Raw genomic sequence first — 25,305 nt, 5'->3', positions numbered from 1 at the left:
CTGGGTTTGGAGCATATTCATAGAATTCTTTAATGCCTATTCATAGAATTCTTCAGTTGAAAGAATATTTAGTATAATCATCCAGTTCAGTTGGCAAACTACAGCAGGTCATATATAGCCCACTGCATGATTTTGTACAACCCATGAGCTAAGAATGATTTTTACGTTTTTGAGTGGTTGGGGGAAAAGGATATTTCATGAAATTGGCAAATGGCATGAAATTTATTTATTTATATATATATGTTTTTGTTGTTGTTGTTGTTGAGACGGAGTTTCGCTCTGTTGCCCAGGCTGGAGTGCAATGGTGTGATCTCAGCTCACTGTAAGCTCCATCTCCCAGGTTCACGCCATTCTCCTGCCTCATCCTCCCAAGTAGCTGGGACTACAGCCACCATGACTGGCTAATTTTTTTTTTTTTTTTTGTATTTTTAGTAGAGATGGGGTTTCACTGTGTTAGCCAGGATAGTCTGGATCTCCTGACCTCATGATCCACCCACCTTGGCCTCCCAAAGTGCTGGGATTACAGGCGTGAGCCACCATGCCGGCCTGCATGAAATTTAAATTTCAGTGCCCATAAATAAGGTTTTACTGTAACACAGCTACAAATATTGTCCACGTATTATCTCTCTTGCTTTTGCACTACAAAAGCAGAGCTGTGCAGCTATGATAAGGATCTCATGGCCTGCAGAGCCAAAAATGTTTATTGTATGGCCCTTTACAAAAAAAAGTTTGCCAACCTTGTCATGGTTGCAACTGGCTGAGGCCAGCATCACAGGTGGTGAAGGAATTTACCAAGATAGTCATAGGTAAAGAGAGGCAGATTTATTAGAGAAGGTATGGATATATGTTGCAAGGGTGCAACAGACAGCACAACAGAGAAGGGCTGTCTGCAAAGTGGCAGGGACTGTAGGGAAGCTTTCTAGGGTCGTACTATAGGGGCTACATGTGGAATGAGGTTGTGCTGCTTGGGTTATGTGCAGAGTAATGTGGTTGACCCAGCAGGTTGTTTGTGATTAGCTGTCTCTCAGAGCAATTGTTTTCCCCCACCTGAGACCCCTCCCTCGTTGTTGCTTACTTATCAGGACTCCACATTCCTCTGCAACATAGTTATAAAAATGAATAAATTCTAGCTACATGCAACATCATAGATAAGGGTCACAAATATAATGTTAGATGAAAGAAGCCAGACAGAAAAGAATATATATCATATGATTCCATCTATACTTAAAAAATAAACAAGCAGGCCAGGCGCGGTGGTTCACGCCTGTAATCCTAGCACTTTGGGAGGCCAAGGCAGGCGGATTGCCTGTACTGAGGAGTTTGAGACCAACCTGGGCAACACGGTGAAACTCTCTCTCTACTAAAATACAAAAATTTAGCCAGGTATGGCAACGTGCGCCTATAGTCCCAGCTACTCAGGAGGCTGAGGCAGGAGAATTGCTTGAACCCAGGAGGCAGAGGTTGCAGTGAGCCAAGATCATGCCACTGCACTCCAGCCTGGGTAGCAAAGCAAGACTCTGTCTCTTTAAAAAAAAGTTAATTAAATAAATAAATAAATAAACAGGTAAAACTGAACTCTAGTATGAATGTTTAAGCACAAAAGTTTCAAAGTAAAGAAGTTAACTCCCCTAAAAGAATAGTCGTTCCCTTTGACTGGAGAGGTAGAGGGTACTAACTGTGTGGGGCTGGGAGGGTCTTCTGTGTGCAAGTTGTGTTTTTTTTTTTCTTGGATACTGGTTACACGGGTATTGCTTTGTGATTATTTACTGAGCTGTTCATATTTGTTTTGTAAACATTTCTCTGTTTATTATATTTCACGTTAAAGAAGTTGGGTTTTTTTTTAGTAGGAACAGTATAGAGTAACAGAAGACTAGTAACAGAGCGAGATATTTCCTATATCTCACATGCAATGTTGACGTGACCTTGGTAAAGTTGTATTGCTTCATCAAACCTCATTTCCCGTCTGTAAAATGGTAATTATAATAACTACCTTACAGAATTAAGGCTCAATATGTAAAAACAGTTGGCATACTACAAAGTAAGCTCTGAGTTAAGAATAGCCTAAGTGCAACTTACAGAATGGGAGAAAATTTTTGCAATCTATCCATCTGACAAAGGGCCAATATCCAGAATCTACAAGTAACTTAAACAAATTTACAAGAATTGAACAACCCCATCAAAAAGTGGGCAAAGGATATGAACAGACACTTATAAAAAGAAGACATTTATGTGGCCAACAAACATAGGAAAAAAAGCTCATCTTTACTGGTCATTAGAGAAATGCAAATGAAAACCACAATGAGATACCATTTCACACCAGTTAGAATAGTTAGAATGGCAATCATTAAAAGTAAGGAAACAACAGATGCTGGAGAGGACGTGGAGAAATGGGAATGCTTTTACACTGTTGGTGGGAGTGTAAATTAGTTCAACCATTGTGGAAGACAGTGTTGTGATTTGTCAAGGATCTAGAACCAGAAATGCCATTTGTCCCAGCAGTCCCATTACTGGGTATATACCTAAAGGATTATAAATCATTCTGCTATGAAGACACATGCACACATATGTTTGTTGTGGCACTATTCACAATAGCAAAGACTTGGAACCAGCCCAAATGCCCATCAGTGATAGACTGGATGAAGAAAATGTGGCACATATACACCATGGAATGCTGTACAGCCATAAAAAAGGATGAGTTAATATCCTTTGCAAGGACATGGATGAAGCTGGAAACCATCATTCTCAGCAAACTAACACAGGAACAGAAAACCAAACACTGCATGTTCTCACTCATAAGTTGGAGTTGAACAATGAGAATACATGGACACAGGGAGGGGACATCACACACTGGGGCCTGTTGGGGGACGGAGACTAGGGGAGGGATAGTATTAGGAAAAATACCTAATGTAGATGATGGGTTGATGGGTGCAGCAAACCACCATAGCACATGTATACCTGTGTAACAAACCTGCACATTCTGCATATGTATCCCAGAACTTAAAGTATTATAATAATAATAATAAATAGCCTAAGTGATGACAGGCTATTCTTGGAAAATGTAGGGCATTCAATGGTCAGTGAAGGTGACTGTTTAGAGAAATAATTTGTACAAAGTTCTTCCTTGACCTTCATTTTTAATTTTCCATCTCTTTTAAACTTATTTTGAATTATTTAAAGGTCTTTTTTTCACCAACCACTTCACAAAAGAAGACATTCACATGACCAAAAAGCATAAGTAAAGTTGTTCAACATCATGACATATAAGAGAAATGCAAAATAAAACCACAATGAGATTTCCCTGCACACACACCAAGTGGCTAAAAATAAAAACACTTACACTACCAAGTGTTAGTGTGAATGCAGAGCAACTGGGACTCTCACGCTTCACTCGTGGGATGTGAAATCAAACTACCACTTTGGAAAACTTACTGGATTGGCAGTGCCTAATAAAGTTAAACATATGCCTGCCCTATGGCCAAGATAAATAAATGCATATATCTAAAACAAAGACTTTTATCATACTTTTAATGGCAAAAACGCAATTACTTTTGCACCAGCCTAATATAAGACTATTCATACATGCTTTATTCATAATAACCCCTAACTAGACACAATTTTATATCCATCAACAAAAGAGTGAATAAGTTGTGATATATTCATACAATGAAATACTGTGGGGCGGGCTGAGCACTGTGGCTCACGCCTGTAATGTCAGCACTTTGGGAGCCCGAGGCAGGTGAATCATGAGGTCAGGAGATCGCGACCATCCTGGCCAACATGGTGAAGCCCTGTCTCTACTAAAATACAAAAGTTAGCCAGGCATGGTGACATGCACCTGTAGTCCTAGCTACTTAGGAGGCTGAAGCAGGAGAATCGCCTGAACCTGGGAGGCGGCGGTTGCAGTGAGCCGAGATCGCGCCACAGCACTCCAGCCTGGGTGACGGAGTGAGAGTCCGTCTCAAAAAAAAAAAAAGAAAAAAGAAAAGAAAAAGAAAAACACTGCCCAGTGATAAAAAGAATGCACTGTTTATTGAAACACACAACATAGAAGAAGCTAAAAAATTAGGTTGAGCTAGAGAAACCAGGCACAAAAGAGTGACATACTCTGTGATTCCATTTATATGAGGTTTAGCATAAGCAAAATGAATCTGTGGTCATGGAGGTCAGAATGATGGTTATCCCTGGGAGTCTGAGGAGGTGCTATCGACTAGAAACGACACAAGGGAACTTTCTGGAGTAATGGAAATGTTCTATAACTGGATCTAGGTGGTGGTTACACAGATAGATACAAATACAAAAATTCGTCAAGCTGTACACTGAAGATCTTTGCATTTTATTGTAAATTATGCCTCAATGTTTAAAAAAAATTTGGTTTCTAAGTTAGTGTTGTATCTCGGAAAACAATCATATTAAACCCATATGCCAGAGGCAGCCATTTGGGAGTTTGCGTTGGTTTAAGCCTTAGTTAAGAGATGTTATATTTGCAAGTATAGAAATCCTGGAGCAGCTCCAGAAAGAAAAATACATCTCTTTCATTCAGGACCATTGTTACTTCCTTGTGTCCTAAAGGCAACATCTGTCTTCAACTCTACTAATAAAATAGCTTAACTTTTTATATTCAGATTCTTACAGGGGGTTTTCAATTTCTATTCTCATCCTCTTCCTTTAGTTACTGTGACCCATACCCCATCTTGAATTTTTCTGTTAAGATTATATAGCAGACTATGCTTATTGAGAATGTCTGTGTGCAAGCCCCAGTGCAATGCATACAGAGGGATAAATACAGCTCTTGCCTTCAAAATTGTTGAGTCAGAATTCAATGACAAGAATCATACTACTACTAATAATAATGGGAAACATTCTTTTGAATACTAACCTAGACATGGTCCAAACACTTTGTATGAATTACTTCATTTAATCATTACAAGAACCCTAAGAGGCAGTGCAAGATGTTAGCGTAAGAGTGACATCTTTTGTATGAAAGAGAAAAATGAATAACTTCTCTGTTATCTCAAGCAATTCAATTCTGGCCTGACTTGCAAACTCAACTTTAGCATAATAAAGGTAAGTTACTGAACTCATTCACTTTAGAAGAAGTTTAGATATAACCTGTTGTTACTGAACATGCCCTTTGGGGATTTCTCCCCCACCTCATCTACACACCACATACAATGTTCTCCTTGAAAGAAATATGAGTGGGTTTTTTTCTTTTTTTGTAAATTAGACTTTTATAAATTGATGCCCTTGATAACTGCCCATCTTTCTCACCACCACATTCAGTTTTGAAATAGATGCTTTTCTTAATCCCTATTTTACTGGTGAGGAACCTGAGGCTTAGGCAATTTGATTAAGGTGCTATATTAGTTTTATAGTGCTGTGTAACAGATTACCACTAACCTGGTAATTTAAAGCTACACAGATTTATTACCTCATAACAGTTTCTGTGGGTCATGAGTATGGGCACAACTTAGTTGGGTCCTCTGCTTAGGTTCTTAACAATGCTGCAATTAAAGTTCAGCTGGGCTACATTCTTATCTGGCACTCAAGGTCCTCTTCCAAATTCACATGGTCGTTGGCAGAAGTTAATTTCTTACATCTGTATGATGGATGTCCCATTTACTTACTAGCTGTTGACCAGAGACTGCTTTCTGCTCCAGGTGTTTTTGCCACTTGATTGGCCCTCCCACAACATCGCAATTTATTTCTTCATGGCCAGCAGGAGAATCTCCAACCTGGGATGAGGGAGCAGGATAAGACCTTCTTTTAAAGGGCTTACCTGATTAGATCAAGCGCACCCAGGAGAGTCTCCGGTTTTATTAACTCAAAGTCAACTGATTAGGAACCTTAGTTACATATGAAGTCTGTTTTGCCATAAAATGTAATATAATCACAGGATTTATATCCTGTCATATTCACAGGTCCTCCGTACACGCAAGGAGAGAAGATAATAAAGATTGCATACACTAGAGGGTGAGAATCATGGGCAGCATCTTAGAATTCTGCCTATTGTACATGCATAGTAACCCAGCAGGTAATTGACAGAGCACTGCTCTCTGAGCAAAGCGTGCATTAAAATAATTAAGCTGTACTACCTCTCAAAAACATGAAACATTACCTGAAAAAATTTTTTAATTATTCCAGATATTTGATTTTGTGGATAATTTCACAATTAGTACCATTAAAGTAAGTGTAGAATATGTCAGCACCTAAAAATGGACATATGTAAATAATGTTTTGAAACAAAAATGAGACTATAAAATATGGATTTGAATATATAACATAAAATATTTTAATTTCTGGACCTTTTAAAAACTTAGCTGTCATTTGAAATATATATATCTCTCTAGTAATTTCTGACCTTCTAGTAAAAGATAGTTTACCATACTAAGTAGCAGGTGATAAATGTATGTACTGGCAGTAAGTACTGTAGAAGTTCAGAGTAGGAAAGATTAATGTGGACTAGAGATTCCCTTTAGATGTAAAATAAATTAATTTTTTTATGAAGTAGCTTATTAGAAATTTTGCCCAGCACTGGTCCACATTCTATTGCTTGTCATCTGTTTGTTGTACGGGATTGCATGTGTTCTTTGAAGAAGAGCAAGTCTTCTCAGATGTGACGCATTCTCATTTAAATAGAAATCCGTTAGCATTACTACAGTCATTCAGTTACAATCTTAATCACTGTAATAGCCTTCATTCTTTTATCATAGAATAAGAAACATGATGGCAGCTGTGTATCTCTGTTAGTTGATACTTTTTACCCATCAGTCCATCATTTGCAACTATTGTGAAATAAATTGGTGGGATTTTTCTCCCCTTATACTAGGGATCTCATTTATTCTCATTCATTTGTTTTGTGTCTGTGGAGTAGCTAGCCATTTCAATTGTTTTAAATTACTTTGTATTTGACAATAGGCATGGTAGCCTGAAAATACGCACCCCCCAAATATGACCATGTCTTAATTCCCAAATGTCACATTATGTGTTACAAGGTACTTTGTAATGCAAGAGACTTTGCAGATGTGATTAAGGCTCTTGAGAGGGGGAGATTAACTGTATTACCCAGGTAGGCCCAATCAAATCTAAGTGGTCCTTCTAAGAAGGAGCAGGAGTCAGAGGAGAAGGCAGTGTGTGATGATGATGGAAGCAGGAGTTGGAGTGATACACCATGAAGATGGAGGAAGGGCTATAAAAAGTGAGAAATACAGGTGGCCACTAGAAGCTATAAAAGGCAAGGAGGCTGATTCTGTCTTCTGAGCCAAAGGAATTAGCCTTCCCAACATCTTGACTTCAGCCCAGTGAAACAGATTTCTAATTTCTGACCTCCAGAATTGTAAGGTAATACATTTGTGTTATTGTAAGCCACAAAGTTTGTGCTAAGTTGTTATAGCCACAGTAGGAAACTAATACAGAAGTTGTAATATATTTGTTTACTGAAGAAGTCGTATTTCTGTTGCAGCATTGAGCAAATGAGATTCCTTTAGCATTCAAATAATTGTGCATGAAAAGTGAGACTGTTTCAAAGGATATGGATAGAAGATTAAGAATTTTTTCTTCTTTGGTTAATATAAGTGTTCGGTACACAGAAGATTTTTTGGATTTGTTTGAATAGAAATAGAAAATGGCAGGAAAGTAAAGTGTTAACGTAAATGGACTTTGAATGAAAGCCTAAGGGAAGATGAAGTGTTAGTGGAAGCTGTCAGATATTTCAATTGTTTAGGTCTGCTTAGTTTCTTTCTCTTATCTTCTCTTTAGCTTTCACTAAAGACTGAATCTATGTATCTAGAGTAAATAGGCCTTGGTGTTATGCCCAGACCGTTTGTTCCCCAAAGAAGACCACCAGAGTCCAGTGTCAAAGCCAAGCGGCAAGGATCTTTACCACAAGTTCGAACTTGGTCCCTCCATTCCACAGTATACAAGAGGGCAAGAGGGCCCCAAACAATGCGAGCGTTTGCTTTTTATAGCCTGAAAGTTGCAGGGGAACAAAGAAATTCTTTTGGCTCCCGCGCTTTCAGTAACCTTGAACGGCTGTCTCCTTATCGGAGACTTTCCAGGTGGTGTTTGTACTGGGCTCAGGGAGTTTGAGAGATATATGGCGGTATGTGGTGGGATGGGAGGATGGGATGTGTTTGTACTAGGCTCAGGGAGTTTTGAGCCCGGGGCTGAGGAATGTGCCCAGCTCCCTTCATTCCCCCCTTCTTTTCAGGTATCTTTAGAGCCAATCTTGGGTCTTATAAGTCTGATTCTGTCTCATTGTTTACAGGTTGGTATTGGGCTCTGAGGACCATGAGTTGTACGGTGTCAAATCTCTCCCTAATAAATTGTAAAATTCTGTTAACAACACAAAGTCCTACAGTAAGCAGAAATAGTAGACTTAGGGGTCCAAGGAAGGGGGCTAACAGAGAAAACATAGAGGAATTCCACCATTGGTCTGCAGCTGAAGCAAACTGCCGTGTTTTTACTTCAGTGCTTAACTTGCGTAACTGTTGGACCCGGTCCTCTACAAGTCCTGATTTATTTATGTAGAAATAACAGTCTTCTTTTAGAAATATACATGTACCACCTTTTTCTGCAGTGAGTAGGTCTAGGGCCCTCTGGTTCTGCAAGGTTACCTGAGCTAGGGACGTGAGCTGTCGCTGAAGGGAGGCAAGGGACTCAGCCGACTCCTCCATAGCAACAGCAAATTGTTGGTACAACTTGTTACTTTCTATGAGGGTGTGACCTAGGGCTCCCCCCACCAGTCCGGCCGCAATGAAGGATGCGGTGAGGGAGATTCCTGCAATGAGGGGGAGGAATATGGCTCGTGCAGGTCTCGGTCTAGGGTCTGGGTGAATAACAGCACTAGTCCAGTTACCGGTATACCCTAGGAACTCGCCAGCAGTTAGTAGAGTCAACCGGGGAACTAATGTGACAGGGAGACACAGTAGGTTGTTAACAGAGGGACTAGGTAGGTTTTGTGATTTCTCCAGCGGCCACTAGGGCGACTGACGTTAGGGTTAGACTACCTAACTGTATGTTTGCAGTGAGCTATGCTGCCGGCGCAGGGTGAGTTTTAAGGGGTTGTTTTTAGCTCTGTCCACAGTCCATGTGTCTGGTACTTCAGCCGCCGCCGTGATTGGTCCCAGGAGGTCGGAGGTTGGGTCCACCGGCTTGACGTGGGTGTAGTGGATCCACGACGCGATGCCTTCTACCTTTAGGGCGGTGGGTGTGGTTAGGAGTACCTGGAGTGGTCCTTTCCACCTGGGTTTTAGGGTCTCTTGTCGGTGTCGCTTGACCAGGACCCAGTCTCCCGGCTGGTATGGATGGGGTGTTGGCGGGGGGCCGGTCTCATATAGTTCTTTCAGCTTGGGCCAGATTTCTTGATGAATTTTCTGCAAGGCTCGTAGGGAAAATAAGAGTTCAGAGACATTTTCTGTTTCAGACTTGAGCAGATTATCTTTTAGGCTGGGAACTAAGGGTGGGGGTCTGCCATACATAATTTTATAAGGGGTAAGGCCTAGTCTGTAAGGGGTATTATGGGCCTGGAACAGAGCGTAGGGGAGAAGGACCACCTAATTAGCGCCAGTCTCCATAGTTAGTTTAGTTAAGGTCTCTTTTAAGGTCCGATTCATTCTCTCTACCTGTCTTGAACTCTGGGGCCTGTAAGCGCAATGTAGTTTCCAATTTGCCCCAAGGATGGAAGCCAAATCCTGACTTACCTTAGCGACGAAGGCCGGCCTATTATCTGACCTTATCTGGACGGGAAAGACATACCTGGGGAGGATATCTTCCAGGATTTTTTTTGCTACAACCTGAGCAGTTTCCTTCTTGGTGGGGAATGCTTCAGTCCACCCTGAAAAAGTATCTACAAAGACAAGTAAGTACCGATACCCGTATTTTCCTGGCTTTATCTCAGTAAAATCTACTTCCCAGTAGATACCGGGCCTGGTTCCTCTGAGCCTTGTTCCTGTTGTAGCCTGGGATTGGGGGTAGGCGTTGTTAAGCTGGCAGACTTTGCAACTTGTCACAATGTTGCTGGCCATCTCGGCTGTATGTCTGAATTTGAGTTTAGAGCGTCTGATCAGGTTTATCATCCGCCGAGCACCCAGGTGGGTGGTTCGGTGGATGTGTTCTAACACTTGTTGTCCTAATTTTTCTGGTAGGATGGTTTGGTTATTAGTATCAGTCCACCACCCATTCTGGATCTGTTTTAGGGGAAGCTTGTCAATCCACTGGAGATCTTGTTCTGAATAATCAGGGAAATATGGCAAGTCCCGGGGGCCCGGGTCAGGGAGCCGGAGTGCAAGGAGTTGGCTGGGAGCCTTCGCCACCTTTCTTGCAGTTTGGTCCACCAGAAAGTTGCCTTGAGCAGTTGGAGTAGTTAGTTTCTGATGCCCCGGGCAATGCACAATGGCTAACTTTTCTGGCCTCCATAGGGCTGTTAGCAGGGCTAGGATTTCTTGCTTGTTTTTTATCTCTTTTCCTTCAGCCGTCAGTAACCCCCGCTCCCTGTAAATGGCCCCATGTATATGCGCCGTTGCAAAAGCATATCAGCTGTCTGTATATACCCTCAGCTTTTTCCCCACCCCTAAGGTAAGAGCTTGGGTGAGCGCTATCAGTTCGGCCTTCTGGGCCGATGTCCCCGGGGGCAGGGTTTCCGCCCAGATTACCTCAGTCTCTGAAGTCACTGCCGCTCCAGCGTACCTCTGGCCCTGATGCATGAAGCTGCTCCCATCAGTGAACCAGACGAGGTCGGCGTCAGGAAGTGGGCGGTCTTGCAGGTCTTCTCGAACTCCGTGCACCTGAGCTAGTATCTCGGTGCAGTCATGGAGTGGGGCGTCCAGGTCCGGGTTGGGCAGCAGCGAGGCAGGGTTTAAGGTCGTTGGGGGCAGGAAAGTTATCCCAGGTCTTCATGGAGGGCCTCATCAAACAGGGTAGGAGAGTTTTTGAATCTTTGCGGCAGTCTGGTCCATGTTAGTTGGCCACTTATGCCCTTATCAGGGTCATTCCACTCGCAGGCGAAGAGCTTTTGGCTCTGAGGGGCTAAGGGCAAACTGAAGAAAGCATCTTTTAAATCTAAAACAGTGTACCATTGATGTTTGGGGTTTAGGGTACTCAGGAGGGTATATGGGTTAGGCACAGTTGGATGTATGTCCACAACCCTCTTATTGATTTCTCTTAAGTCTTGTACAGGTCTGTATTCTCCACTATTAGGTTTTCGTACCGGCAACAATGGAGTATTCCAGGGCGAGTGACATGGGCGAAGGACCCCTTGGTCAAGGAGCCGGCGGATATGCGGGGCAATTCCTTTCTTGGCCTCTAGGGGCATCGGGTATTGGTGTACCTGCACGGGGTCTGCCCCAGGTTTAAGTTCAACAAATAAGGCAGGGCGGTGTTTTGTTAGTCCTAAGCCCCCCGTTTCCGCCCAAGCTTCTGGATATTGCTGGAGCCAGGTTGCTATGTCCTGGTCAGGGGCCGTTTGCTCTTGGTGGAGCAGGTACTCATCTTCTAGGGTTATAGTCAGGACGGACACGGGTTGATTGTGGGAGTTGGTCACGACGGGCCCCTCAGGGAGGAAATGGATCTGTGCTCCCATTTTAGTTAGCAGGTCTCTCCCTAATAGGGGACAGGGGCTCTCAGGGATGACCAGGAAAGAATGGGTTACGTTCTTGGCTCCGAGGTTTACTGTTCTTTGTGTTGTCCATGGGTATTTTTTAACTTCTGTGGCCCCTTGTACCCACGAGGACTTGGAGGATAATTTTCCATTAGTTTTAACTAAGACTGAGTGCTGTGCTCCCGTATCGACCAAGAACTGGACCGGGGACCCCTCCACTTGCAAAGTTACCCTAGGTTCGGGGAGGGGATCCGAACCCCGTCTTCCTTAGTCTTCATCTTGAGTGACTGGTATGGGTGTAGACCTAGGGGGTTCCTGTCCTCGTTGTTTCTTTTTGGGGCAGTTTCTTACCCAGTGGCCAGCCTCCTTGCAGTAGGCACATTGGTCTTTTCTCAGATTATCATGCCTGGGGGGCCGCCTAGGTTGGGTGTACTCTGGCTGTAGATGTTCTTTCTGTACTACTGCTGCCAGGACCTTGGTCATTTTTTCAGTGGCCTTAAATTGCCTTTCTTCTGGAGTATCTCTGTTATTATAAACCCGCTGGGCTATCTGAAGGAGGTCCTGAATCCGCTTTCCTTCCAAGTCTTCTAATTTTTGGAGTTTTCTTTTAATATCTGGGGCTGCCTGACTTCCTGGAGCCTCTGGATCTATGGGGGTGTACTGTCTAAAAGCTTCCATTAATCTCTCTAAGTAGGTAGCTGGGCTCTCTGTCTTTCTCTGTAGAATAGAATATATTTTAGCCAAATTAGTGGGCTTGCGAGCAGCTGCCCGGAGACCTGCCATTAGAGTCTGGCGATAAAGGTGTAGCCGTCCCCTACCTTCTGCCGTGTTGTAGTCCCACGCCGGCCAGGTCAGAGGAAAGGTCGCGTTTATGAGGTCAGGGTTGGCAGTCGGTTGACTGTTGTCCCCTGGGACCAGCTTTCTAGCTTCTACCTGTATTCTTTTTTTTTTTTTTTTTTTGCTCTTCCGTGGTAAACAAGATTCAGAGGAGCTGCTGACAATCATCCCAAGTGGGCTGGTGGGTGAACATGACACTATCTAGTAAAGCCAGTAAATCTTTGGGGTTGTCTGAAAACCGAGCACTCTGAGTCTTCCAGTTATACAGATTACTGATGGAAAATGGCCAGTACTGGAGCTTGGGGATTCCTGTGTTATCTGGGGGTCCTATTTCCCGAAGGGGTAAAGCCACCGTGGAGTCAGGCGGCTGGGGGGGGCTAGTCCGCGAAGTGCGCCCTCGCGTTTGCCCTGCCAGCCCTTCAAAGTTACTTTTCCTTTTAGCGGGCTCGTGAGTGCCGGCCGCCTCCCCTCCGCCTGCTCCCTCCCGCGACTCAGCCTGGGGGGCAGGTCTGTCATCCCGTGTCCTCTCTCCTTTACACTCAGTCTCTTTCTCTTTCTGATTTCCCTCTCTGACTCTCCACATCTGCCGTTTCCTCCCCTTTCTCTTTCCGATTTCCCTTCTCACTTTCTCCCTTTCTCCTTCTCCCGTCTCTTATGGTCTCTCTCTCACTCATTCTCACTTTCTGTGTCTCTTCCTGTAAAGGAATATGGGTTAGAATCCCTATAAAGGAAATCTGATCTGACTTATTAATGATAGCTAGTCGCAGGCACACTTCCGCAGCCCGGGAACCGGGGCAGTTCAGATCGCGAACGCGCGCCGGAAGCCGGGAACCCGGGGACCGGGGCCGCAAACGCGCGTGCCCGGAAGCTGGGAGCCCGGGGACCGGGGCCGGAAGCGTGCCGGAAGCCGGGAGCCCGGGGACCGGGGCCGGAAGCGTGCGCCAGAAGCCGGGAGCCCGGGGACCGGGGCCGCAAACGCGCGCGCCCGGGAACCGGGGCAATTCAGATGGCACTCGCGCGCCGGAAGCTGGGAGCCCGGGGACCGGGGCGGCAAACATGCGCCGGAAGCCGGGAGCCTGGGGACTGGGGCCGGAAGTGCGCGCGCCCGGAAGCCAGGAGCCCGGGGACCGGGGCCGCAAGCGCGCGCGCCCGGGAACCGGGGCAATTCAGACCGCACGCGCGCGCCCGGGAACCGGGACAATTCAGACCGCACGCGCGCGCCCGGGAACCGGGGCAATTTAGATCGCACGCGCGCGCCGGGAGCCCGGGTCAGAGTCAGCTGTTGCCCGGATCGCGAACGTGCTCCGGCAACTCAGATCGCGAGCGCGCCCCGACAGTCGGGGTCAGAGTCAGCTGCTGCCTGGATCGTGAACGCGCTCCGGCAGCTCAGATCGCCAGCGCGCCCCGGCAGTCGGGGTCAGAGTCAGCTGCTGCCTGGATCGCGAACGCGCTCTGGCAGCTCAGATCGCCAGCGCGCCCCGGCAGTCGGGGTCAGAGTCAGCTGCTGCCTGGATTGCGAACGCGCTCCGGCAGCTCAGATCGCCAGCGCGCCCCGGCAGTCGGGCTCAGAGTCAGCTGCTGCCTGGATCACGAACGCGCTCCGGCAGCTCAGATCGCAATTTAAATCAGAAGAGAGCCAGTGGACGTCTCCCACTGGTCTCCACTGGCCGTCCTATAGCGCGTCCGCCAGGACTGTGCCAGCTCCAGTTTCAGACCTCGCGAGTCACAGATTCAGATTTAGAACAGACACACAGACACAGACAGACAAACGGAGACGAGCCAGCTCACCTATCAGTAGATCGATCTTAGCAGATCCGTTGACCAGGGGTCTGGTGGGCTTGGGGAATCCCGGACGAGCCCCCAGATGTTATGCCCAGACCGTTTGTTCCCCAAAGAAGACCACCAGAGTCCAGTGTCAAAGCCAAGTGGCAAGGATCTTTACTACAAGTTCGAACTTGGTCCCTCCATTCCACAGTATACAAGAGGGCAAGAGGGCCCCGAACAATGCGAGCATTTGCCTTTTATAGCCCGAAAGTTGCAGGGGAACAAAGAAATTCTTTTGGCTCCCGCGCTTTTAGTAACCTTGAACGGCTGTCTCCTTATCGGAGACTTTCCAGGTGGTGTTTGTACTGGGCTCAGGGAGTTTGAGAGATATATGGCGGTATGTGGTGGGATGGGAGGATGGGATGTGTTTGTACTAGGCTCAGGGAGTTTTGAGCCCGGGGCTGAGGAATGTGCCCAGCTCCCTTCATTGGAAAACAAGGCCTCTCCCTCCACAAGTGGATTTGTTCCTTTCAGATTTGTGTTAAAGGTTATACTCTGACTGCTCAAAAGAAATAACAGCTGGTAGGAATAACACGTTTTCAAACAACCCATCTTGCTAGTTACGTAATTGGACTTGGAGGCTCTTTTTTGCTGTGCTCTAGATCTAAATTGAGGGGAAGTTTTTATGTTATAAAGGGCTACCCTTGAAAGAGTCTGATCATTATCTTTCATTATTATTTTGTTAATTACAAGTGTCCACCTTCATGGGCAAGTTGCTCATCTGTAACACACACAACATTTACATTAAACTATAATATTTCTGTTTGGACAACCTGGAATCTTGATATACCATGTTTCTGAAATACACTGTGAAGAAAAGCTGCTTAGTCATACTAAGTAACAATGTTCAGAGATGAGCTAAGTATAACAACCCAACCTTCCCAGGCTAAGCTCAACAGTAAGGGAGATGGAGATGTTCCATGATACAGACCAACAGTTTTCAAAGTGTGGTCCCAGATCAGCAATATGAGCAAATTCTCTGAGTCTCCTCCAGACAGAAAGACTTGGAAACTCTGGGGATTAAGCTATAGTTTCATGTTTAACAAACACTCTCCAGGTTATTCTGCTACACATTAAAGTTTGAGAATCACTGATATAGATTAAGTTTTGTTCTCACCAATAGAATAGACTTACAGCTAAAATGTTGGAAAATCTGATTCTATTGACATGTCAGAGATAATTTGCAACTGCTTCCTTTCTGCCCAAATTCTATCAGACTAATCACTTGAATAGATTAATTGAAAAATCACTTATGTTTGTAGATGAAATTAACTATTTTTTGTATTTAACTGCTTTTGATTAGAATCCTATTTTGTTGAAAGTGGTTGGTTTTATCTGTGTTCTGTAAAGATATTTATAAAACCTCATCAAAGATCTACCAGTAAGTCACATTCTATTCAGTATAAGGTGAAATGTTTTACATCAAATCTCATGCTGTGTAATGGCCAAAGAATATTTAAGGTGACTGAATGGATTTCTTGGCTCAGTATTCTAAAAGTAAACATTTTAAGATGTTAATGTTTAAGGCTTTTACCTCTTCTCAAAATTGATTTTATGTAACTCTCATTATTTGCAACTCCTGAAATCACCAAAGATCTTGCTTAAGCAACATGTAGCAGCAACTTATTTTTCTTATCTTTATATGGATTTACTGAAGTGTAGATTGTTTGATAATGAATGTAGCTTTGGGGCACAAGTCTGTTTAACTGTGTGAACGCTATAATTTAATATTTAAGACAAAACAACAGCTTTGGCTTGGTAAACGTATATACTGATTTCTGAAAAACTGAATGAAAGAACTTGTTTTATTGTGTTCTTATTTGACAGGTGATCTTGTGGTTCTTTCTAGGTATCCAGTAGAAAAAGCACTCTCCAGTGTTCATCTGTGGAACTGGATGGTTCCTACTTGAGTGTAGCCAGACCGCAGACCTACTATCAAACCAAGCAAAGACCTAAGTCTGCAATCCAGGATTCAGCTTCAGAATCCCTTATAGCATTTAGGAATAATTCTTTGAAACCAGTAACCCTTCATCATCCCAAAGATGATCTAGGTAAGATACCATCAGAGACCACAACATGTAATTATGAATCTCCAGGGAGAAAACCAGTAGATGCAGTCCCAAGAGAGAAAATGCCACAAGAAGAATTGCACATGAAGGAATGTCCACACCTTAAGCCTACTCCTACTCAATGCTGTGGTCATAGACTTGCTGCAGATCATGTTCATGAGAGCCATTCTACAAACACGGCCCCTCAACATCCTAAGACACATCCAGAATCATGCAGTTATTGTGGGCTTTCTTGGGCGTCTCTGTTGCATGGTGGAGGGGCGCTGCAACCAAATGAAACTCTGAAAAAGCAGATCTCAGAAGATAGAAAGCAGCAACTGATGCTTCAGAAAATGGAGCTGGAAATTGAAAAGGAACGTCTTCAGCATCTGCTGGCCCAGCAGGAGACAAAGCTTCTTCTAAAACAGCAACAGCTTCACCAGTCTCGACTGGATTACAATTGGTGAGTACTGCCTGTTCTTCTTATTTATTTATTTATTTATTTATTTTGAGATGAAGTCTTGCCCTATTGCCCAGGCTGGAGTGCAGTGGCACAATCTCAGCTCACTGCAGCCTCTGCCTCCCGAGTTCAAGCAGTTCTCTGCCTCAGCTTCCTGAGTAGCTGGGATTACAGGCGCCCGCCACCACATCTGGCTAAGTTTTGTATTTTTAGTAGAGACGGGGTTTCACCGTCTTGGCCAGGCTGTTCTTGAACTCCTGACCTTGTGATCCACCCTACCTGCCTAGAACTTCCAAAGTGCTGGGATTACAGGCGTGAGCTACCGTGCCCGGCCGAGTCCTGCCTCTTCTTTTAGCAATGTCTGTAGTTTGGAGAACACAGTGTAAAATTGCTGTATTACTATAGCAGATGTGTAGAGCCAGAGGTTCTTCTGGATCTTGGCTTGCTCAAGATGCATATCAGTTATGTCTACTAAGTAAATTCCCCTTTATTCTTTGAAAGACTTCAAAGATTACCTTGTCTTCCAAACTGATAGCTTAGAATATCTATTTCTGAGCAGTCTGGTGTAATTTTTGCTGGGTTCCAAAGACATTTTAAAATGATCTTACCATTATGCAGAATCCTTTGCTGTTTGATATCATTGTGGACAATATTAGGCATTAAGTAAAAACTTGAGATTTCGGGGTGTGGAATTAGATTGTAAAGCAGTGAGATTAGCTGTCATCATTCCAAATTTATGTCTACCTGCCATAATATAAAATATAACAAGTGATGGGAGTCTTCTAAATTTAACCCTTTCTGGCCATGAAGCATGACCTGTTGAATGACAAACTCTCATAAACCTATCCACATGTGGGCTGTTCTTCCCTTAACAATTCTTCCTAAGAACAGTGCTTGAAAAGCTAAATTGCTCTTTTGTTATTATATAGTGTTTCTTTTCTCCACATCCTTATTAACATTTGGTATTGTCATTAATTTTTATTTTACCTCTTCTAATATGTGTATAGTGACATTTCATTGCAGTCTTAATTTGCATTTCACTAATGGCTAATGATGTTGAACATCTTTTTGTGTGTGTGCTTGTTTGCCCTCCTATCTTCTTCAGTAAATTCTCTCTTCAGTTTTGCCCATATTCTAATTGGATCATTTGGGTGTTTTGCTGTGTGGAGAGTTCTTCATATATCTAGATATAAGTCCTTTGTCAGATATGTGAGTAGCAAATATTTTCTCCCAGTCTGTGGCTTGTCTTTTCTTGTTTATCTTTAATTGTTTTTTCTTTTGGTAGAGACAGGTTCTCACTGTTGCCCAGACTGGTCTTGAACTTAAACAATTCTCCTGCCTCAGCCTTCTAAAGAGCTGGAATTACAGGTTTGAGCCACTGCTCCTGACTCTGCCTTTTCAATTGCTTAATAGGATCTTTCATAGAGCAAAAATTTTTAATTTTAATAAAGTCCAATTTATCTACTTTTTCTGTTATGGATTACATAAAGTTTTATCATAGATAGATGTTGAATTTTGTCAAATACCTTTTATGAATTTTGTCAAGTATCTTTTATGATCATGTGCTTTTCTTATTTGCCCTGTTAATATGGTGAATTACATAGATTTTTAAATATTAAACCAGCCTTGCATCCCTGAAATTAAACCCCACTCGGTCATAATGTATGATTTTAAAAATGTTACTGAATTCCATTTACTAATATTTGTTGAGAATATTTGCATCAGTTTTGTTTTGGTTTTTTTTTTTTTGAGACAGAGTCTTGCTCTGTCACCCAGGCTGGAGTGCAGTGGCGTGATCTTAGCCCACTGTAACCTCTACCTGCTGGGTTCAAGGGATTCTCATGCCTCAGCCTCCTGAGTAGCTGGGATTACAAGCGTGAGCCATTGTGTCTGGCCTATTTGCATTAGTTTTGATGAGGGATATTGTTTTGTTGGTTTCCTTCCCCCCCACCCCCCACTTTGTCCTTGTCTTGTTTCGGTATCAAGGTAATGCAGGCCTCATAAAATGAGTTGGGACATGTTTACTCTGCTTCTGCTTTCTGGAAAAGATTGTGTAGAATTGGTGTTAATTCTTCCTTAAATGTGTAGTAGAATTCTCCAGTGAAACCATCTGGACCTGGAGATTTATTTTTTGAGACTGTAAATTCCAAGTTTAATTTCCTTTATACTTACAAGGCTATTCAAATTATCTATTGGATAATCTACCTTGCCACAGGTTTGTTCATTTTAATTATCTTTCAAATAACTGGCTTTTTGTTTCATTTAGTTTTTGTTATTTTTCTGTTTTCAATTTCATTGGTTTCTGCTCTTTATTATTTTCTTCCTTCTGCTTGCTTTAAATTTACTTTGCTCTTCTTTTTTCCTAATTTGTTAAGATGAAAGCATATTGGTTTGAGACTTTTTCACTTCTCTACTGAAGCATTTAGTGCTCTAAATTCCCTTCTTGGCACTGATTCAGCTGCGTCCCACAAATTTTGATATGTTGCATTTTCATGTTTATCCAATTCAGTGTTTTTTGGGGGTATCTTTTGAAACTTCCTATTTGACCCATGGGTTATTTAGAAGTGCTATATTTAGTTTCCAAGTTCTTAAAGATTTTCCTGTTTTATTTCTGTTACTGATTTTTTTTTTTTTTTTTTTTTTTTTGAGACGGAGTCTCGCTCTGTCGCCCAGGCTGGAGTGCAGTGGCCGATCTCAGCTCACTGCAAGCTCCGCCTCCCGGGTTCCCGCCATTCTCCTGCCTCAGCCTCCGGAGTAGCTGGGACTACAGGCGCCCGCCACCTCGCCCGGCTAGTTTTTTGTATTTTTTTGTAGTAGAGACGGGGTTCCACCGGCTTAGCCAGGATGGTCTCGATCTCCTGACCTCGTGATCCGCCCGCCTCGGCCTCCCAAAGTGCTGGGATTACAGGCTTGAGCCACCGCGCCCGGCCTTTCTGTTGCTGATTTTTAGTTTGATACCACTGTGCTCACATAACACACTGTATAATTTTCATTCTTTCAGACTCATTGAAGTTTAAGGACCCTAGGGCATGTTCTGTCTTGATATATGTTCCACGATGTTTGAAAAGAATATATATTCTGCTGTTGGGTGGAGTGTTCTGTAAATTAGATCCTATTATTTGACAGTATTGTTGAATTCTTCTATATTCTTGCTGATTTTCTACCTACTTCTATCACTTATTGACAGAGGGGTTTTGAAATCTCCAGGTACAATTATGATATATCTATTATCTATTTTTCCTATTAGTTCTATTAGTATTTGTTTTATATATTTATACCTCTGTTCTTTGCTGCTTATGCATTTAAATTTGCTATGTCTTCTTGGCAGGTCGACCATCTTGTCACTATGTAATGTCTTTCTCGGTCCCTATTTTTTTTTTTTTTTTTTTTTTTTTGTGACGGAGTCTCACTCTGTCACCGAGGCTGGAGTGCAGTGGCACTGTGTTGGCTCACTGCAACCTCCGTCTCCTGGGTTCAAGCAATTCTCCTGCCTCAGCCTCCCGAATAGCTGGGATTACAGGTGCCCACTACCATGTCTGGCTAGTTTATATGTATGTATATATATATTTTTTAGTAGAAATGGGGTTTCACCGTGTTGGCCAGGCTCGTCTCTAACTGCTAACCTCAGGTGATCCACCTACCTCGTAATCTTTTTTTATCTAAAGTCTCCTTTACCCGATATTAATATAGCCATTCTTACTTTCATTTTATTAAGATTTTCAAGGTATGTGTTCTTCCATCCTTTTACTTTCACCATATATATGTTGTGATTTTGAATTCAGTTTCTTAGACACAGCATTTATTTAAGTCAGCCAGTTTCTTTTAATTGGTATGTCATGTTCAGAAATTTACTTGTTTTTGATTTTTTTTTTTTTTTTTTTTTTTTTTTTTGGTTTGACAGGCTCTCACTCTGTTGCCCATGCTGGAGTGCAGTGGCATGATCACAGCTCACTGCTGCAGCCTTGACCTCCTGGGCTCAGGTGATCCTCCTGCCTCAGTTTCCTGAGTAGCTGGAACTACAGGCGTGTGCTGCCATGCCCAGCTAATTTTTGTGTTTTTTGTAGAGATGGGGTTTCACCATTTTGCTCAAGCTGGTCTTGAGCTGCTAGGCTCAACCAGTCTGCCTACTTCAGCCTTCCAAAGTGCTGGGATTACAGGCATGAGGCACCGTACCCGGCCCAGACACTTACTTTTAATGTAAATTGTATATGATTTCCCATATAGTTGGCCCTCCATATCCCTGGAGTCAACCAACTGTGGATTGAAAATATTTGGGGGCAATAAATAATGCAACAATAAAACTAGTATAAATAAAAAATATAGTATAGCAAATGTTTACATAGCATTGACATTATAGTAGGTATTACCAGTATTATAAGTAATGTAGAGATGATTTAAATTATACCAGACGATGTGCAAAGATTATATATACATACACATCATGTGAGCAAATCCATGGGATTTTGGTATGGGAGAAGGTCTGGGACTAATTCCCTGAGGATACCAAGAAACCACTGTAGTGTTTTTGAGTATATTTCTTTGAATAGATTTGTTTTATTGGTTGCTCTAAATATTCTGTTATACACACATAACTTATCAAAGTCTGTTGGTGTCATATTTTATCAGTTTAAATTAAATGTAGAAATTTGATCTCCCTTTAAGTTCCCTTACCCTCCCCCATTTATAATTGTCTTAAAGAGTTTCTCATTGAGAACAGAACAAGAGAAATTTTACAATCTGAACAACAGAAATAGACTAAACCTAAACAGAGTCTCTCATTAAGAACCACATCATAAAATATTATAATTTTTGCTTAAATCATCAAATTTAAAATAAGTTAGAGTAATTTAGAAAAGTGAAGAGAAAAAAATCTATTATATTTATCTGTATTTCTATTTTTTTCTATTGTTCTTCCTTCCTGATGTTCCGAGATTTCCTCTTTTATCTTTTGTTTTGTTGTTTTGTTTTTAGAGCTCTGTTTAACTGTTCTTTAGGGTAAGCCTGCAGTAGTTTTGCTTCATATGAAAATGTTCTCATTTTTACATCATTTCTAAAGGATATTACCATTGCTGAATATAGGATTCTGAGTTGACAGGGTTGCTTTTTTTCTTTTCTATCAGCACTTGAATAATGTGGCATTTTCTTCTGCCCCCGATGTTTTCCACAGTCATTTGCATTATTTTTCTCTATACATAAAATATAATTAATTCTCTTTTGCTTTTTAAAGATTTTTTTGTCTTTAGTTTTAAGAAATTTCACTGTGATATGTCTTCACATGGATTTCTTTATCCTATAAAAACTTTGATCAGCTTCTTGATTTATAGTTTTGTGTCTTTTGTCAAATTTAGGAATTTTTCTCTAATTTTTTTTTCTAATACTTTTTGAACCCCATGCCCTCCTCTGGCTAGCTAATGACATAAATTTACAGTCTTTTGTTATGGCTCCACATTTTTTTAAAATCTTACTTTAAGTTCCGGGATATGTGTGCAGAGTATACAGGTTTGTTACATAGGTATACGGGTGCCACGGTGGTTTGCTGCACCTATTGACCCATTCTCTAAGTTCCTTCCCCTTGCCTCCGACTCCCCAATGGGCTCTGGTGTGTGTTGTTCTCCTCCCTGTGTCCATGTGTTCTCATTGTTCAGCTCCCACTTATGAGTGAGAACATGTGGGATTTGATTTTCTGTTCCTGTGTTAGTTTGCTGAAGATGATGGCTTCCAGCTTCATCCATGTTCCTGTAAAGGACATGATCTCTGGCTAGCCATATGCAGAAAACTGAAACTGGACCCCTTCCTTACACCTTAGACAAAAATTAGCTCAAGATGGATTAAAGACTTAATGTAAAACCCAACACCATAAAAACCCTAGAAGAAAACCTAGGCAATACCATTTGCGATATAGGCATGGGCAAAGACTTCATGATGAAAATGCCGAAAGCAATTGCAACAGAAGCCAAAATTGACGCATGGGATTGAATTAAACTAAAGAGCTTCTGCACAGCAAAAGAAACTGTCATCAGAGTGAACAGGTAACCTACAGAACGGGAGAAAATTTTTGCAATCTACCCGTCTGAGAAAGGTCTAATATCCAGAATTTACAAGGAACTTAAACAAATTTACAAGAAAAAAACAACTCCATCAAAAAGTAGGCAAAGCATATGAACAGACACTTCTCAAAAGAAGACATTTATGTGGCCAACAAATATATGGAAAAAAACTCAATATCACTGATTATTAGAGAAATGCAAATCAAAACCACAGTGAGATACCATCTCATGCCAGTCAGAATGGCAACTATTAAAATGTTCCACATGTCTCTGACATTCTGTTTAGGCTTTTTTGTGTGTATTTAGTCTATTTCTCTTTGTTGTTCAGATTGTGCAGTTTCTCTTGTTCTATTCTCAAATTTCTGGTTCTTTCATTTGTCCTCTTCATTCTGTTTTTGAGCCAGTCCATTGAGTTTTTAAATTTTACTTATTGTCTTTTTCAGTTATCTTTTTTCCAGAGCTAAAATTTCCACTTAGTTCTTCTTTATGTTTTCTCTTTATTTTCAGAGACTTTCTGTTCTTTTCCTTTCAAAGAGCATATTCCTAAGTGCCTTTGAGGCATTTTTATGATGCATGCTTTACTGTTCTTATCAGATAATGCCAACATTTATGTCATCTTGACACTAGTTTCTGCTGGTTGTCTTTTTATTCTAGTTGAGATTATCTTCATTTGTGGCATGATGAGTGATTTTTATTGCATTCTGGACATTTTCAGTTTATGGTGTGAGATACTGATCTTGGCTGTCTAACACCACCCCAGTGAAGATTTAAGATGTCTCATTGAACCATTGGAAAATGGAAGTCTAGCCTCCCACTGGACCTTTGCTGGTGGGAATGAGGGAAGTGAGACCACAGTTTTTCCCATGATGTTTGGCTGCAGTAGGACAGTTATTGTCTGAAAATTTTCTGTCAATATAGACTGCTCCTTTCCTGATCCTTTAGACAGAGAGAGCAGTCTATTTTTTCCTCTATGACTTTAGAGTTTCTAGGTTGCCAGCTTCTCCCACATGCAAGATTTCTAAGGTAAAAACCAAGCCCAGGAAACTCACCATGTTGTTGTTTTTCTGGCCTCCGTTTCTTACCTTTTACAGTATCCTTATGTTGGTTTCAAGTATAATGTCTAAGATTTTTAGTTGTACAGGGGTAGAGAGAAGTGCAGCTATTTCATCATGTCTCAGAACTGTAAGTCCCTAGAGATTTTTATTAAATAATGGAAAGCAAATACATATGTAAAAGTTCAGGCCAGGCATGGTGGCTCATGCCTGTAATTCCAGCATTTTGGGAGGCCAAGGCGAGTGGATCACCTGAAGTCAGGAGTTTGAGACCAGCTTAGCCAACATGGTGAAACCCCGTATGTACTAAAATACAAAAATTAGCCAGGTGTGGTGGTGGGCGCCTGTAATCCTAGCTACTCAGAAGGCTTAGGCATGAGAATTGCTTGAATGCGGGAGGTGGAGGTTGCAGTGAGCTGAGATTGCACCAACTGCACCTCCACCCTTGGTGACAGAGCAAGACTCTGTCTCAAAAACAAACAAACAAACAAAAAAAACAGTTCAATAAGTCTAATGGTTTCTAATTTTCTTCTAATTTCATTTATCCAGAAACTGTGTGAATTAAATTTTATCGTTATATTTTATTATTTTTTATTCAAACATTAGATTTTTGTGGATTGAACAAAAGTACTTAAGAAAGCAAAATGACCAGGAAGGTTCACAGTATACTTTGGTGATAGGCAGAGAATGCCTGTTTTCTGTTATTACCTTTGAAATTTGTTACTTTTTTAAATTATAAAAACGTATACCATCTGGAAAACTACTCACATAAAATAGCTTGAGATCTTTCTGGAACCCGGATCTCTTTATGCTAATTGTCAGTTTAAGCTGACCATGTTCTCATCTCATGTATTGAGTTCCTTTACTTGAAAGTGGTTGGCTGGCCGGGCGCGGTGGCTCAAACCTGTAATCCCAGCACTTTGGGAGGCCGAGACGGGCGGATCACGAGGTCAGAAGATCGAGACCATCCTGGTTAACACGGTGAAACCTCGTCTCTACTAAAAAAAATACAAAAAACTAGCCGGGCGAGGTGGCGGGCACCTGTAGTCCCAGCTACTCAGGAGGCTGAGGCAGGAGAATGGCGTAAACCCGGGAGGCGGAGCTTGCAGTGAGCTGAGATCCGGCCACTGCACTCCAGCCTGGGCGACAGAGCGAGACTCCGTCTCAAAAAATAAAAAAAAAAGAAAGTGGTTGGTATTTGACTACAATGCAACCTTTTGGTTAGATGGGTATTATCCTTGGAAAGAGTTATTTGCTTTCTGGCTTTAGGAGCCCCAATGTTTTACTTTATTTACTTTGGGTCATTTTCAGTCTTCTTGGTTAGCCTTTGTGAAGGAAATATATCCAAACTATCAGACAGTACCCAGCTGTAACACTGGCCACCTTTAGAACTAGTCATGCTTGGCCGGGCACAGTGGCTCACACCTGTAATCCTGGCACTTTG

The 25,305-nt window shown here is 42.2% G+C and overlaps 1 protein-coding gene across 7 annotated transcripts in view; it reads left to right on the top strand.

Annotated features, from left to right (window-relative positions):
* KIAA1328 overlaps positions 1-25,305 on the top strand; it is a 399,175-nt gene that overhangs the window by 228,460 nt on the left and 145,410 nt on the right. For all 7 annotated transcript variants that reach the window (XM_028838138.2, XM_028838137.2, XM_001106820.5 and 4 more), the window contains one exon: positions 16,104-16,765. In XM_028838138.2, the coding sequence (XP_028693971.2) occupies positions 16,104-16,765 (662 nt within the window). The remainder of the gene's footprint in view (positions 1-16,103; positions 16,766-25,305) is intronic.

Source organism: Macaca mulatta, chromosome 18, assembly GCF_049350105.2.
Source record: "Macaca mulatta isolate MMU2019108-1 chromosome 18, T2T-MMU8v2.0, whole genome shotgun sequence".
Taxonomy (NCBI): domain Eukaryota; kingdom Metazoa; phylum Chordata; class Mammalia; order Primates; family Cercopithecidae; genus Macaca; species Macaca mulatta.
This window is presented reverse-complemented; position numbering and strand designations above follow the sequence as displayed.